Genomic DNA, 16821 nt, shown 5'->3' with positions numbered 1-16821 from the left:
CACTCCACTCTAAACAAGTATGGCGGCGCCCACGGAGCTGGAAAGTTCGACGGATGCAAAAGTTGAAAATGATGACAAACCCGAGGAAAACATTACATTCAAGTCACTGGTAAGATGAAATAGAACACCTTTTTTGAAGGTGTTTTATGAAGTCTAAGCTTTCTTGTTGTCTGGCTGTCTGCGCAATTTGTTGCATGTTCGTGCAAGTCTCTCGACACGCGCCGTGAGCTTTTGATTCTATATCACATTTGACACCTATATATATTCTCTCTTTCAAAACATTACAGGGTGTCGTCGATGTACTGTGTGAAGCTTGTGAACAGCTGAAATGGAAAGCCCCCACGAAAATCCAGCGAGAATCCATACCTCTCGCACTGCAAGGCAAGTTCCTGCTGTCATACTTTCCGCGCGAACGGCCGTTTAGTTACAACCAAGACCACAATTACGTTTGCACAATTACGTATCCCAGTTGCAGCGGTAGTTAGAACTCGTAGTTATGACAATACATAGGGGGCTTTCGACTTGCCATTTATTTCTGGTCTGTAGCACCAACTGTTGCTCGAACGTCACCTCATTCGGGAGACACGAAAGAAACAGTTGAAATTAACTTTTGTGTATGATGTTTAAGGTAGCGAGTAAAAGTGGCAGAACAACTACTGCGGCAATTGCCTACCGTATTTCGACCCTGCCTGCCGCAGTAGCTCAGTGGTCCCGGAGTTCAGAGGTTTAGTACGAGGTTGCAGGTTCGATTCCCTGCCGCGAAGGCCGCTTTCCTATCGGGCAGAAATGCAAAAACTCTCATGTATGCTAGGTGCACGTTAAGGAACTCCAGATGGCCAAATTTAATCCTGAACCCATCGCCACAGGGTCCCCCATAACCCACTCTGCAGTTTCTGGACGTTAAATTCAATTAGATAATTTTTTTTAACTCCATCTGTCAACTTTCTAAATCTCACCTTGCGTGTAGGAAAAGGATCAATGGAGTGGCAAAGTAATAAGCAAAAGGCTAATGTTCTAGTCATGATACAGGCTGTACCGTAGGGAAGCAAGTGTGGATTGTTTTGCTCGTATAAGCTTGCGCCAACAACACCTCCGGGAAACTGCAGGTCGCGATGTCATCGGCCTGGCAGAGACTGGCTCGGGCAAGACGGGGTCCTTTGCGCTTCCCATCCTACAAGCGCTGCTGGAGACGCCCCAGCGCCTCTTCGCCCTTGTCCTGACGCCCACTCGGGAGCTGGCCTTCCAGATCTCGGAGCAGTTTGAAGCCCTCGGCGCCAGCATTGGCGTCAAGAGCGGTGGGCATTGTATCAGATCTTGTAGCGGGTGTTGCTGGGAAGAGGGCACACTGTGCGGGTATTCAGCCCCGAGTTTATCACACCTTGTATTAATTAGCCGTCGGTGCACTCATGTTCAGGCAAAATGCAGGGCCGGTATTTTGCAGCGATGCCTTTTCCGATTCTATGCTTTTTCAGGCTTTTCGCGCTTGGCCAGTGGTCAGCGCGACGGTCTGCCCACATTATCAACGGGATCAGGCGGCCGTGTGTGGTGGATGATAAGAATAGCATAGAATAAGGCATAAGGCATCGCAACAAAATAGCGGCCCAGATGTAATCATGCACCGAACAATGGGATATAATCAGTGAACCTAATTGCTATTCAGCCACATGAGTTCCGGGGTAATATGAAGCATGGAGGAAGATTCATGAAAGTGTGTTGTGTTGGCATTGACTTAACAAGAGAAACCTATATAGGTTGGCTTGTGGATTTATGTTGCCTTCAAGTCAATGTCAACTTCTGGAAATATCACTTTGCATGCAGACTTCGAACTTTGATTGTGAACAGACCAAGCAGTTTTCTTGTCGACACATCATTTTTTAATTGCTTTTCCTCATTATTTGTCATCATCTGTTGTGGCAGTTTAGATTTCCTAGAAGAGTATTTTTTTCATGCTTTCTGTGGGGCAACCAATTGCTTTAGAATTCGTTGAACTACTTTGCAGCTGTGATTGTGGGTGGCATAGACATGATGACCCAGGCACTGACACTTGCCAAGAAGCCCCACATCATAATAGGTGCGTCCACTGCCTACCTTCTTTATTGTTTTTCCTCATTTGATTTCGTGCTTAGTACTGAAAAATAAGGTGTAAAAATGATACGGCACCTTTTTTCCCTTGTTATGTTTCAGTAGTGATACTCGTCAATTTTTTTATTTACAATATATTTAGTTCCTTTCTGTAGGCGTATTTTTCTCTACATTTCTTCTCATTCGGTTACTTTCTGCTAAGCTGCTTTTTTGCCACTTTGTAAATTGCATGCATTCTGCTCAGTGTTATTTTATTATTGCTGTTGAAAGTTACAGCAGTTGATTAGCCTGAACTGCCATCTGGCTGTAACTATTGCACTATCAGAAATAGTGTTTCTTGATTTCACTGTTCCATGTTCTCTATGCAAGTGACTGCCTCAGTGGGGCTGTCCCACTCTATTGGCATACATATTTGTATTTTTCAAGTCCTGTAAAGTACATATGTATTTAAAATTAAAAATATTAATTGCTTTTAATAACTACAAAAGGGTGGTCATAACAGTAGAATGGCTGTGAATAAGAGGAACACAGCTTTGGTTTCATGTTTATCCTTCTGAGTTGATTATCAACACTAATGTGAACATAAAGTTGAGGGTTTGGTGGAAGCATGTCTGACTTGGAATAACTGTGACACAAATAAAGCTGGAGGCGCCAAAGATAACTTCATTTCAGTAGGTGCAAATATGCGGAAATTCTCGTCTATGAAGCTTTGGCCACACATTAACGGATATCAGCTGATAAAACTTAATCTAGAGTCCCCCCTCCAACGTCTCTCATGACCTTTGTGTTGCTTGGGAACATCAAACCTCATCATACATGAAATAAAGCAGAAGCTAAAAGATGTTTTATCTTCTACAACAAGTGCCTTGCTCATAACCATATCTCAACTTTCTGAAACTTAAAGCACATTATTTCCTTTATATTATATTTCTTGTCTTAGGCTGTAGACAGCTTTCTCTATTTTATTTGATGTGATGTAGAAATCCTCAAGGCACTTGCAGCCTTTTTTGCCTGTGTTCGGTTAAAATACTTAACAAGGTACTGATTTAGGTAAATTGGAATTGCGAATTCACAGCAGGCAGGCATTTGGGTTAAAAGGTGCGTGAGTGGGGCTTATGTCCTCCTGATAAACGAAGTGCTCGTATTCTTGTCACGTTCACAAGAAGGATGTGTTAGGTGATATTGGTTTTACTGTTCTTCAAAATTTGTTACAGCTCATGTTCTTTCATTTGGTTGATTGGTGGCTTTGGTTGTCTCAATAAGTTCATGCATGTATATATGTATGTGTGTGTCCATGTTTCTGAACATAGGCACACATTCAACAAAGGTATGTTGATTGAGTTATTAAGTGTCATTGGTAAAAAACTAAATGAACAACAGAAAAAAAGGGGGAAAAGTAAAATGAATTTGCACACGGTTTCAGGGCCTGGGTGTTCATTCATAACCATAGTTGCTCCTTATGAATCCAAGGAGGCACAGGAACATGGGCTTGCTGTTCGATATGCACCATTCTTTTAAGATTAGTTGGAACACAGTGCTGTGTCTATGTTTTTGATCCTGTGAGTTTTGTTTAATTAAGCACTGAGAACCTGCCATAGACTACTTAACTGTCCTTTTCTGTGAGAATTTGGTGAAGCCTTATCTTACTAAAGATTTGTGTCATTTGGCTCCTTGCACCCAGCTACCCCTGGTCGCTTGGTAGACCACCTGGAAAACACTAAGGGCTTCAGCCTGAAGTCTCTCAAGTACCTGGTGATGGATGAGGCTGACCGCATCCTCAACATGGACTTCGAGGAAGAGGTTGACAAGATCCTGCGAGTGATCCCACGTGAGAGGCGCACCTACCTGTACTCGGCAACCATGACCAAGAAGGTCAGGCTAATGCGGATGGCTAGTCATTACAGCAGGACGCTATTATGGCAACACTGCAATACTCCTTGTATATCTCTTAGTCCTAAATGAAATTATATTTTTATTATCGTGCTAAGGTCGATGTAGTGAACAACAAATCCATCAATAATTGTAGTTGATAATCCTGGCTTTGTCATTGCTGTACATATTAAAATAAATGCTTAATACAGTCAAACCCACTTATAACAATATTCAAGTGTCGCGAAAATTCCATTGTTATAACCGATAATTTTTATGACCGGGTTGCATAAAAAAAAATCAAAATAGGGGATGGCGTAGCTTTTCTAAGAAAACTATAATGGCGGGGATGTCAGTTCTCCTCCCCACCACCTTCCTCCATCCGGCTTCTGATTGTGTTGACTCATTTAACTGTTTAACTCTGCTTCCTGCACGCTCCTATCGTTTGTTGTTACCAAGCCACGGCTGTCGGCATTCATGAATGGCACTGCTATAACTGCAAAGAGGGGTCATGGGTGGCAAGTGACATACGAGCCCCCCCGAGGCATCGCTTTGGTGGCCCCAAATGGTGCCTTTTCAAAAATGCGGAAAGGTTGCTGCGGCAGCGTCTCAGCTTGAGAATCCAGAAGAAACTCCTGAGCGAGACCGTCACAAGCATCTTGGCACGTATTTCCCACTGGCTTGCACGAGAAAACTGCATGTCTGTCAGCCTTGCTTGCTTTACGTGAAGCTTGCCGACATCCTTCCCCAAGGCATTCAGGTTCTCCACGTAGTAAAGCAGAAGGTCCTTTGCAAAAACAAGCCCACGAGGGACTGAATCGTCTACAGGACCTCTCGCTGGAAGAATGCTGAGGCAACCTGCCCTACTGCATCAGCGCTGCCGTCGTGGCCATTACTGTCGCTATCCGATGCAAGCACATTTGCGATTATCGCCTCGTCACTTAGAAGCACTTTGTTTCCAAATCTATAGTAGTGTGCTTTCTTTTCACCAGCAGTGTCATGCATTGATCCGTCTTCCGTTTCGGTGGAAGATCCGTCTTCCGTTTCGGAGCCATCTTCTGTTTCGGTGGTAAGTCAAATGAGGCTGAGAAACAAAGTGGCCAGGTATGACTTCGACGCAATGAATAAAGAAAGACAAGCACGAGTCACTTAATCCGTTAGCAGAATAGCGCAGAGTGAGGGCCAGAGAATAAAGAACCAACTGCGAGGGCCGAGCGAGCAATCTGGAAGCAGCGCCAGCAGTGTTGTCAACGCAGTTGGCGCGGTCCATTCGTGTTCCGGAGGGTTGCACGGCGCAGAGCTATGGGCGCCGCCTATTCGTGTTTGGAGAGGTGGAAGGGTGACGCGAAAGATGCGTGCGAGGCTGGTGTGCATTTCTCATGGAGAGAAGCGCATTGCGGTGGTTGTGGTGGTGGGTGATCGCGCAGTGGTTCGCATTTTACTTTATCTTTTGTTTTCTTTTTCTTTTTCAAAGATTTTGCATTTTATTACCTTTCGGCATGGACACCCAGCAGCCAGACTTCGTCATTATGGCCGATAATGCAGTATGGGGACATTGTAGTAAGCGGGTTATTTCCCCATAGAAAAAATACAAAAGTTGACGATGCAGCAGCTTTTCATTGTTACAGCCGACGTATTGTTAAAACCGGTTTCATTATAAGTGGGCTCAACTGTATCTAGTAAAAATAAAATTCAGATTTTTCACATTTTCGGATCCATCCGTGCTTATACAACAGTTCCATATTAGCCATGATACATTGGAGTATGGGGACATATTGTGTAGGGATTCATTTTACCTGATGATAATAGTTTCTCATCACCCATACTAATGAGTGGCCAATTGCAATGATAGCAGAGGCAAAGCTTCATGCGATTCAATGGTTAGGGGCAAATATAATTAAAAGAATGTTACAGGATATGGTCCCTAGATCTTAATTTAATTTGGCAAGTGCATGCTTTATTTCAATTCTCTGTAACTTTGTGCTTGCCAAAGCAGAGCCTGTGCCACTGTGGTGCCGAATACTCATGTGTGTTCGAGCACATGCGTTTGTTTTCCTTTTGTCGCACTTGGCTGCGACTGCATTCCATTAACGCTGATGTGTAACCTTGCAACATTGCAGGTCCAAAAGCTGCAGCGTGCGTCGTTGCGTGACCCAGTCAAGGTCGAGGTCTCATCCAAGTACCAGACTGTGGAGAAGCTGATGCAGTACTACCTTTTCATACCAGCAAAGTTTAAGGTAGGATTTCATCCTCAGAGGAAGCCTTAGCTTATACTCGTCCTGCTGAAATTCAGGTGAAACTCCTTGCATTGAAAAGAAACTCAAGTTGTAGTGACTGTTGGTGGCCACTTATTTCTAAAGTAATATGCAAAAATTGAAAATTTTGAGAGAAATCGATGCAACGAATTTGAATTTCTAACTCCGCCACACAAAAAAACAGAAGTTCGAATTCTGCTAAAAGCATCTGCTAGAAAGTATACAAAGTGAGCTTTACTTTGTTACAATTCATATTGCTTCAAAAAATGCAGCTACCTACCTCATGTGCCACAATACACCATATCATCATCAGATAATACGGCTGTTTAGTGAGTAAGGCTTTTGAAAAACTCGTGTAAACAAAATACAGCACCTAAATATTTCGTGCTCTCATCAGTGGCTCCCAGCAGTGGCTGCCCAAGGTGAATGCTTTTTACTAACTATTACTTCTGGCACTGCCGCTGGCGGCGTCCTTGCTTGTGCTACTGTTGCTGACTGTTGCGAATGTGGGCCGAAAGAAAACTTGCTGGAATATTGCTGTTATAAATGCTAGCGCATTCAACATAAGATGCGTGCTGATAAAGGAAATGCTCATGAGGTGTGCGATGTACGCAGGACGTGTATCTTGTCCACCTCCTCAATGAACTGGCCGGGAACTCGTTCATGGTGTTCTGCAGCACCTGTAGCAACACTCAGCGCACGGCGCTGCTGCTGCGAAACTTGGGCTTCACCGCCATCCCACTCCACGGACAAATGGGACAGGTCAGTCGTGTCCCATGTCTCTGCTGATCATTTTCGATTAACTCTTTGTGTTCAATGACTTTCTCTTGACCTTCCACCAAGACGCGGGTACAACTGATTGTTGAAGAGATTGGAATGTTCTTGTTGCTTGTCAAAATATCCACTCTGATTCACTGCAGTGGGCTGTTTTTTGCTCTTGCAGATTTGTATTTGCAAAATTCAAATATGTGTTGACATTTCTTTGCATTTGTTTACTTCCAAACTAGGCCAAGCGTCTGGGTTCTCTTACAAAGTTCAAGTCGAAAAACAGGTCTATACTGATTGCTACTGACGTTGCAAGCAGGTTTGTTCTTTTCGATTGTTGTAGTTGCACATTGTAGACACTCCACTGTGATTAGAAACTAAACTGTGCTAAATAACGGGAGAGGCTGGCTTACAGTGTTACTGAAATGTGCTGCGTAACACTGTGAGAGAGCAAAATGGTTTGAAAGAACCAGATTTAAGCTAAGGAGTGCTTTGCCCTATGTTTGAGCCCTTCATTCAAGCTTTTCATCAGATTTACGTGGTAGGCACATTATGTGAAGAGAAAGGCTTAGCTCATGGCCAACTAAATTTCTTGTTGAGATTTAGCATGTGTAAACATGCACTGTGATTTATACGATTGTTAAAGCAGTTGTGAAATTTGTTTTGCTTGGAAGAGAGAGCTAAATTCTACCAACTTTGGAAGTGGAATCAGTAAACATAAAAAACAGAAGTTAAAGCGCCAAGTTTATAACTTCATAACTCCACAACTGAAAGAGCTACCACAATTCTGTAAAATATATCTACCAGTGTTTCCTAAGGGGGAACAAATGTGTATTACTTCAAAGATTAGGTTAAATTGTTAGGCTGTTTGCATCAGTTTTGAAAGGGTCCTATTTGCAGTTAGTGGCATATATCAGAGTGTTATATACTAATATTAACATTGTCTGTCTTGAACATATTAAATGAGGTAGTTCACAATATCGTAATTGTATTTATTTTGATACTAGAGAGTTGTAAAGTTGATGCTCCTTCATTTAAAATTAAAATGTTCTAATCTTTAGCAATCTGTTGAAAGACCTGAGCCAGAAATCCACTCCCAACATTTGGTACATTTGAATGTTCTCCTTTCAAATGCTACTAAAGACTAATAAGAATCAGTTCAGTGAATGATGAGCAAAATTATTTATTTGTTAACTACATATTAGGTTCCCTAAATGACAGAAGCTTGTGATGCTGGGCTAGTTGGTTCAACATGGCTTGTGATGGTAAACCAAAGCAGACAGATCAACACTTTGTGGTGTGTTCCTGTCGTGATACTCTGTTCTGTGTACTGTCACAATCCCTACGGAACTTCCTAGTTCCTTTCCTCACTGTTTTTTATATAACTTTAACTGCTGTTCAAATTTCCTTATTTACGTGGCATTGTGGTGGTGCGAAAGAAAATATGTGGCTGCTGCAGTAGTTGGGGTTGCTTGTACATTTGTTAAATAGGGTGCCTAGGCAGAGGGAGAATTGAGACCCAGTGACACATTTGCAGAGGCTTGGACATTCCACACGTGGACTGTGTGGTCAACTTTGACATCCCATCACACTCCAAGGACTACATCCATCGGGTCGGACGAACGGCTCGGGCAGGCCGTTCTGGGAAGGCCATCACATTTGTGACTCAGTGAGTTCTCAACCTGTGTCTGTAAACTGTGGCGTGCAGCTATCAGCGCTTGCTCATTGTGAGTGCAAAAAGGGGGCACATTCAGAGTCGGGCAGCCACATTTGAAGATATAATTCTCACTGCCTGTTTTTCTGTGTTTAGCGGATGCTAGGTTTAGTTATGTTATTTATGTTAATTGGTCATTCTTGGTTGGTGGTACTGTTCGGCCAAAGAAATGCCCATGCGCCGAGATTTAGACCCATGCTCAAGGTCCATGGGTGGTAAAAGTGATATGGTGTAGAAAGCACAAAAAGATATGAAGAAACGGCTAGACAAGAAATTGTCAAATCATTTCACGTCTTTTACACCATAACAAGTATCAACAAATTAGCCCAGCAGTGATATGGTAAAAAGGAATCTGTATTCCTTTGCTAAAGGGCCCCAAAAGGCCCAGTGCAAACATTTAGAATGTGGTAAATTTCATGAATTGTTATTGACCATTTAAGGCCAAACCACATGTATGCGTGCCTTGCGTTTGCTGCGCCTTGTGAGTAATTGTGGTCTGAACCTACAAGATGTGCGCTAGCGCGCATTCACTTGGCTCACATTCTCGCCTTGTTAGATGTAGGTTCATATTTTTGTGAGGCAGCCAGAGCAACGATACATGTCTAGAGAAGAAAAGACTGTTTTAGAATTGCGTTTGTTGCCTTAGGTACATTAAACGCAAGCACCTTTGTTGGACGTTTTGGTGTACGTCCCTTCAAGACTTTAACGTACAGGAACGCAAACACAAAGAAGCTTTATTGAGCATGATGTTAAAAACGAATTCCGCTCAAAGAGGAAATGCAGCAACCATGGAACCTTCTACTTCCAGATCCAGTAACTGAGCATGATGCAACACTTACGCGATGACAAGTTCCGCAAGCGCCGGCACAGAAATGTTGATGTCGTAATTTGCGCAGAGTTCATTCGCATCTTGTTGCTCTGATCGCTCCAAGGTTTTGCGGTCATAATCACGTGTGATCATAATCCCCAAAAACGTTCTTCCTTATTTTCTCGCGCATCATATTTTAGACATGAGTGGAAGCACCAAATTACTGTATCTTTGCTAAACATGTCTTAGTCAACAACATGAGTGAAATTGCGCTTCAGGAACTGTTCCTAAAAGCGTCCTTCACCCGCAACTGGTGTCCACTGCTGCTCTTATCAGCGCTGGAACAATGCTGCTTTAGGCATCTGTGATCTACAATTTAGAGCGAAGAAATAAGTGTGCTTGTTAATCTTCTCTGAAGCAGAAACACCACCACTATTTGGTGCTGAATCTGCTTATTCTCCATCGGAGATGAGCTTCCGCTAACCACGCTGCTCACCTTTTCGTCATGGAAGCTTCAACATACCTTAGCAACTTGCAAGCACGTAATAACAGAGACCTGTATCTCCTCACTGAACAAACTGATGGCTACGAGATGACAGTTATTCACTTTGCATGCTTTATTTGTTGTGTGCTGTCTGCCACAAGTACCAGATGACATGCACTGCTGAGAACCCTTGTACCACTTTTGCGTCATGCGGAGAAGTGGTGAACTACACTCCAGGCAAGTTGGTCATGTATGATTTTCTTGATGGGTCGGTCGGCACACCTACTCCTCTATCCACCATAATCCTGTTGTTGCTATGTGTATGCGTCTCGTTAGGCCTACGGGCGCCAGAATCGCAGAACGATCTCAGAAATTGGATGCGCTATGCGCTCATAACTAACATTTCAGGTGAGTTTAGAGAAAGTGAAAGCTCATTTGAATAGTTCCTGGCGATCAACACGAGTGAGAACGTAGCCATCACGAAAATTCACGTTGAAGCAGGAGCCATGAATGCCGCCATGTTGGACAACAGTATCTTTTAGCGTGCGTAAATATTAGATATCTGTGCTCGCGCTGCACTTTGACGTGTACAATCTGTGCTGCACCGTCTGCGCATGCATGAGGTGCGTGGGCGCGAGCTTCGCGTGCAGGCACATATACATGTAGTTTGGCCTTTATGTGAATGATAACTGGTTTAAGCCAGTCTTTTGTGAATTGGGAAAAAAGAACATTTGAGTTTCAGCATAGTCTGCTTTCTTTCAGCCATCTGGTTGCCCATTATAGCTGACTTTGCAAGGCCATCGATGACTAAACAGCTGCTGGCATATTTCTGAATCTGCGGACTTCAAACCTGGTGTCGGCCCTGCAGTGCATAGATTTCACATTGTGGATATTACAGCAGTGTCGTCCCTAATCTGTGCTTTAGTTTATACGCATAATGTGCGAGCAATTCCCTCAATGTGCTTAATGGCCAACCAAGTAGCATAAATTGGAGCATTCAGGTCGAGAAGCTGTCATAAAGTGGTTATCGGTGCTCGTCCTTGAAGCATGAGCAGAGTACCATGCTTTGCTCATGCAATTATGAGTTCTGCATTAACAGGGTTTGTTCGTAAATTAATGAGACTGCCTGCTGCGTGGCGCTGCATTCGCCAGTAGTGCGCTCCTCGGAGACGGGATTTGTGCTGAGGGTTCTCAGCGAAGTAACGCACCGGGCGGCAGTTGTGCCTGAGCTCTGACGCAGTGAGGATCTGAAGTGGCGCTGCACGTTAAAGAGCCCCAGGTGGTCCAAATTTCCGGAGTCCTCCACTACGGCGTGCCTCATAATCAGAAAGCGTCTTTGGCATGTAAAACCCCATAATTTAATTCATTTAAGTGGCGCAAAAGCAGTTTTCGAGGTTTTGTCACGGCAGAAAATGTAGAAAATGGAGCGTTCGCTAGAGTAGCAGTGCACGATTAAATTTTGCTTTCACCTGGGCAAAACTGCTTCCGAGACGCTTGCCTTGGGCCCTTGACAAGGACAACGCCCTGTCAAAGGCCCAAGTTTTCTCGTGGTTCAGGCAGTTCAAGCACGGACAGAATGCTGTTGAAGACATGGAGCGATCTGGACGCCCTTGAACTGTGGTTTGGGTGAAAATGTGGCCGAAGTAAAATATCTCCTGGACTCCGACTCGTTTGAGTATCACAGTGATCATTGAAGACCTCAACATGTGCAAAACAACGGTTCACAAGGTTATTTCTAAAAATTGAAAGATGCGGAAGGTTTGTTTGAAATTGATGTCAAAAGTGTTGAGTGATGAACAAAAAGATGACGAGTTGACGTTTCCCGTGAGATGTTGGTGCAGTTAGAAAGTGAATGGGACGTCTTAGACTGCATAATAACAGGTGATGAATCATGGGTGTTCCATTACGACCCCGAAACCACAGCACCAAAGTTTGGAGTGGCGCACCACGAACTTCCCGCATTGCAAAAAAGTGAGAATGTTAAAGTCCAAAGTAAGGACAATGTTTATTGTCTTTTTTCACAAGCGTGGTGTGGTCCGCAAAGAATTTGTACCTCTGAGACGAACCGTCAATGCTGTGTTCTACAAAGAAGTCCTTGAGCGCCTTAACAGAGCTGTCAAACGGAAATGACCGGAGATTGCCAATCGCTGGAAGCTCCACCACGACAATGCTCCAGCCCACACCTCCTTTGTTGTGACCGCCTACGTGGCCCGGACAGGGATTGCAACCTTGCCGCAGCAACCGTACAGCCCCAATGTGAGCCCAGCAGACTTTTTCCTGTTCCCAAAGTCAAGAAAAACCTCAAAGGTCACCATTTCAATGATGTTCACACCATCCAGCGGGCTATCAGAGTATCGGAAAGAGGTTAAGGCAGTTGACTTCCATTGAGCCTTTGCAGTATGGGAATCACGTTGGCAGCGGCGTATTGATGCGCAAGGAGACTATTTTAAAGAATATTAATAATATGTACTGATCGGATCAATTAATTCTTTTACCAGAAGCAGTCTCCTTATTAAGTTATGGACAAACCCTATATCCAGAAGCCAGCACGCTACCGTGCAATCGTCAGCACAGTTGTGTATGTTATCTACAGTTTGTGTATGTAAAACCTTCAGAATTTTCTCTTGTCACATTCTATTTATGGCAGCCTTCTGCAAAACCGATAATAATATTGAGACTTCACATGCTGTTGTAGAGTGCTTTATGTTCTTACACTGATAAAATAGTAATCTGCATGAGCTCCAGCAAAATAAAAACTTTGTGCTTGCAAGGTGAGAAGGCAAAATCAGTGTACGTGGTGACCAGTGAGAAAGGGAGCACCTTATTTGCTTTCATAACTGTAGCACTTAAATCGATAAATTTAAAGAAACAGGGCAGGTTACAAAAATTCTGTGGTTTTCTGTATGCTGCAAGGTCATGCCTTATATGTCTAGCCGTTTTGTTTTTAAGCACTTTCCGAAGGTCGATTCTTAGCTTTTTGTATTTCCAATACTGCTTTATAGCCTCACTCTTGCTGTCACGACTCATTAACTCGCATGGTTGTTTTGCATAGAAGGTTCTGATGCAGTTGTTTGACTTGGGGAGTTTCTTCAGGATACAACATTCCTGCAACTACACTAGAATTCAATAATGGAATTTCAGTTCTCATTGCTCGTTCACAATACAGGAGAGCTGCTTAGCAAGTATTTGTGAGCAATGTCTGAAGTCACAGTTATAAACGTTGATTAGTATATGTTCCATATCACATTAGAAAAACCTGCTAGCGTAACAGAATGGCCCCATTCACTTCTGTTGCTCTACCCGCTCACACCTGATTACTAGTGAAATTTCCTCGTAGTTCTAAACTAGAGTCAGGATATTTGAAATTGTAACACCTTTTGGACTGTCTAGAGTTAAACCTCGTGCCAGATGTACAGACATAACCCTTGTGTAGAGCATGGGAACTGCTGCTGCCGGGGCACTCAGAAGGCAGCCATCGATGTCTAACAGTAGTTGCTGAGCCCAAACATGCTCAGCAGCTACCATTAGATGTTGCTGGCTACCTCAGGAGAGCCCTGGAGGCTGCTGTTCTCGCACTCCACACAAGGGTGACGCCGACTGTATATGTACGGTACAGTCCACTGTCAAAGGGAACATGCACTTAGTATATTATGCCATCGATGTCTCTGACATAGAGCATAAAATCCTACAGACGGGTGTTTTTATTTGTAAGTATATGTCTGATGGATCATATCAGCCATTTCTTTCTTATAAGGGTGAAAAAAATGTTCCAGTCATATTGGCTTTATTACTGGATGTGTTCCCTTCGACCCTGCTGTATGCCTTGCGGAAACGTTAAGTTAAGGAAGGCAAGGCAGGCATGAACTCTGAAATGGCATGAAGCTTCAAAAGAAACCCATGCAGGTTCCTGATAAAGTAAGCTTCACATTCTAAGGAAGATCTGTCCCGGCCTGGGGATTGAATCGGCCACCACAGCTTTTCTCTGGCAGTTGTTTTACTGGCTGAGGTTACTGGGGAGCTATGAGATGGCAGTTCAAGGGCTAGTTAGTCAATAAGATGTGAATATTTGCACCACAGCACAATCAAAATGCATTATGAGAGTAGTCTGCATGATTAGTGCTTGTTGAGAGTTTTGAGTGACATCTTGCCACGTGACCGTTGTTGCATTGTCAAGGTACGACGTGGAGCTGTACCAGCGCATTGAGCACCTGATTGGCAAGAAGCTACCGCTGTATGAGACAGTTGAGGAAGAAGTGATGGCGCTCGTAGAGCGGGTCACTGAAGCACAGCGATTTGCCAAGATGGTAAGTCAGAACTGTTCATGTTGAGACCTCATTTGGCAAGGTTCACATGTAGAGATTACAGTACAATTTGTAACTTAAGCTGAATGTAGCATTGAAAGGCTGTTGAAGGTACGCCCACAAACACTCTTGGTGTTGACAGCGCAATTAGACGGGGACATGAGACGAGAAAACACCACAACCACAGTGCTCGTGGTGTCGTCTTCTCGTCTCATGTCCCCATTGCCCTGTTAACACCAGGATGGAAAACCAACAAACCGAATCGGCTGTTCTAGCACAATCACTGTGGTCGCTATTAATTGAAATAGATATGTCCTGTCATTACCTAGTAGGAATTCTACTTATTGTGTGGAATATCGTTGATCTCAACATTAAAGCAAGTGAAACAATCACACGAAATTTTTTGCATGGGACATTCCACTATTAGTGAAAAGAAAAGAAGGAAAGTGTGCTATACGTATAACAGGGCTCTCAGAATGACGTTATTTCAGAAAAGGTAGCATTACCTCTTTGCTTTTTGCTTCTTTCGTTGTCCTGTCAACTGATGGTGTAAAATAACATTGTTACTAGCTTTGCCCAGTCTAGTCCATTAGATCTTTGTGAAATGCCTGTTAGTAGGTCTTTGTGAAATGTACTTTTACTGCAACAAAACTGAGCGTATCACCAGTGGTGAATGTCGCATCACAGAAACTTTGGTGCAAATGTCTCTTCCAGTAATAAACCACCGGCTCACTGGTGCTCGAAGTTTAGTGTGTTGCCCTGTGTTTTGTTTATTACTATGCTTAGATGCAGAACTAGTTTTCTTTAACGAAAATATATCAGAAGCACAATTGAAACTCTCCATAGTGACATATTGGATATACCAAATTCAAAATGTTTCAGCATGTAGTGAATGTATGCTTATAATGAATATCGGCTATAACAAAAGTATTTTTTTGTCGGATACGACTTCATTATAATGAGGTTTGACTGCGTTGATTTATTTATATTTCTAGTGTCTTAAAAGCCCCGCCCCCGAGGAAGGATTTTACACGAGGCGTGGGCTGTTTTCATACATTAGTTCAATGATGCATATGAAGTGGGTTGGGTTTGATTGAAGTACGGCATTGGTGGGAAGGTTATTCTAGTCCCTTGATGGGTGGATTATCAATGACAAAGCATAAAAAACATCACAGGCCTGAGGGGGCTATACGATTCTGTTGTGGTTGGTGCAGCTTGAGTGGTGGTGGACTGGTATACAATGGTATCTGTTCGAGGCAATGTGTGAAATAATTTGTGGAAGAAAGATGAGTGACTTGACGGCATGATGCAAGGCAGGGGAGGTTGGCTTGTGATTTCAGTTTCAGTGAGCCAGAGAAGTATGTATAATCACAAAAAGTAAATCGTACTGTGTGGCTCTACATAGATTCAAGCATCTTAATGTGGTTATGTCAGTAAGGATCTAGACTAGACAGATGTTGTCTTGCAACTATGGCAGTTAGGAAATCAGGGCTGATATGATATAATGAAGGTATTTCAATCCTATTCCTTTTTGTGCTTCATTGGTGGTCTAAGTGGTGCTCCGCTCACATTACCACTGTGATCGACTGGTTGTAAACAGTTGATAATACTAAAGCAATTGAATCGAGCAAGAGGAGTCTGTATATCATACCAACCCTGTATTTAGATCTATGGCTCTACCTACTGCCAGGATCCTAAAGCTGCTCTTAGCATCCTTTCTCTGCAGCAGGCACTTCACCTTCCTGGAATGGATGGTGCAATTGTCTCTCTCACTGTGAGAATTCACTTTCAGTCGAGCTTAAGTTATAGCTTGCTATTATTTTAAAGGTGACCTTCTCTTTTCTTTTTAAATATAGATAGCTTCCTTGCTAGGGAGGTTGCCAACATTATATGTTATATTTGTTGCTAACAGACCTCTTAGCTTCAATTGGATTGACTTTTGATTCCACGAACATCTTGCACTTTCATAGGAGCTCAAGGAGCAGGAAGACAAGAAGAAAGGTGGCAAAAAGAGGAGAGCAGATGATGATGACGATGCAGATGACACAGAACAGGCACTTGGTGTTCATGATCGCATTGGCAAGAAGAACAAGAAAAACGCAGGTGGCTTCAAGAAACGAAAGAAATAACTGGCATAATAAATAACTAGAACTAAAATAAGTCTCTCAATTTGCCTTAAGTAATGGTGGTCATAGTGTCTTTTTGTGTTTACAAGGAATAGGAGTGTGTAGACAGGGCTGGGTGTTCTGTCCATCAGATAAAAAAATGTGCTAGTGTAAGGCCTGATTATTTGTTGTGATGCTGACTGGTTGAGATATTAATATGTAGAATTAGAAGCTACTGTAAAAAAGGAATGTCTTTATCTACTTCTGATGAAATCATATTTGTTGTCTCGTAAACTTTGCTAAAACAGGTTTTGCTAAATCGAAGTTTCTGTGAACACACCCCAAAACCTTTACAACTAGTCAGCTTATTCATATCAAATGCAGTCTAGTTGCTATATAATACTTGGATTGGAACTGTAAAGGCTGAATGGTAATGGC

At 43.0% G+C, this 16821-nt stretch overlaps 1 protein-coding gene across 1 annotated transcript; it reads left to right on the top strand.

Moving 5' to 3' along the window:
• Nucleotides 1–16438, top strand: pths (probable ATP-dependent RNA helicase DDX47). The gene is made up of 11 exons (XM_050173501.2): nt 1–109; nt 288–381; nt 1107–1295; nt 2000–2071; nt 3764–3954; nt 6072–6188; nt 6822–6968; nt 7214–7290; nt 8509–8640; nt 14152–14281; nt 16249–16438. The coding sequence occupies exons 1-11, from the start codon at nt 20–22 to the stop codon at nt 16405–16407; spliced, it is 1398 nt and encodes a 465-aa protein (XP_050029458.1). The 5' UTR covers nt 1–19; the 3' UTR covers nt 16408–16438.
• The last annotated feature ends 383 nt before the right edge of the window (nt 16439–16821 follow it).

The sequence above is a fragment of the Dermacentor andersoni genome, chromosome 8 (genome assembly GCF_023375885.2).
Source record: "Dermacentor andersoni chromosome 8, qqDerAnde1_hic_scaffold, whole genome shotgun sequence".
Lineage (NCBI taxonomy): Eukaryota > Metazoa > Arthropoda > Arachnida > Ixodida > Ixodidae > Dermacentor > Dermacentor andersoni.
The sequence above is the reverse complement of the archived record's forward strand: the minus strand, read 5'-3'. Positions and strand labels throughout refer to the sequence as shown.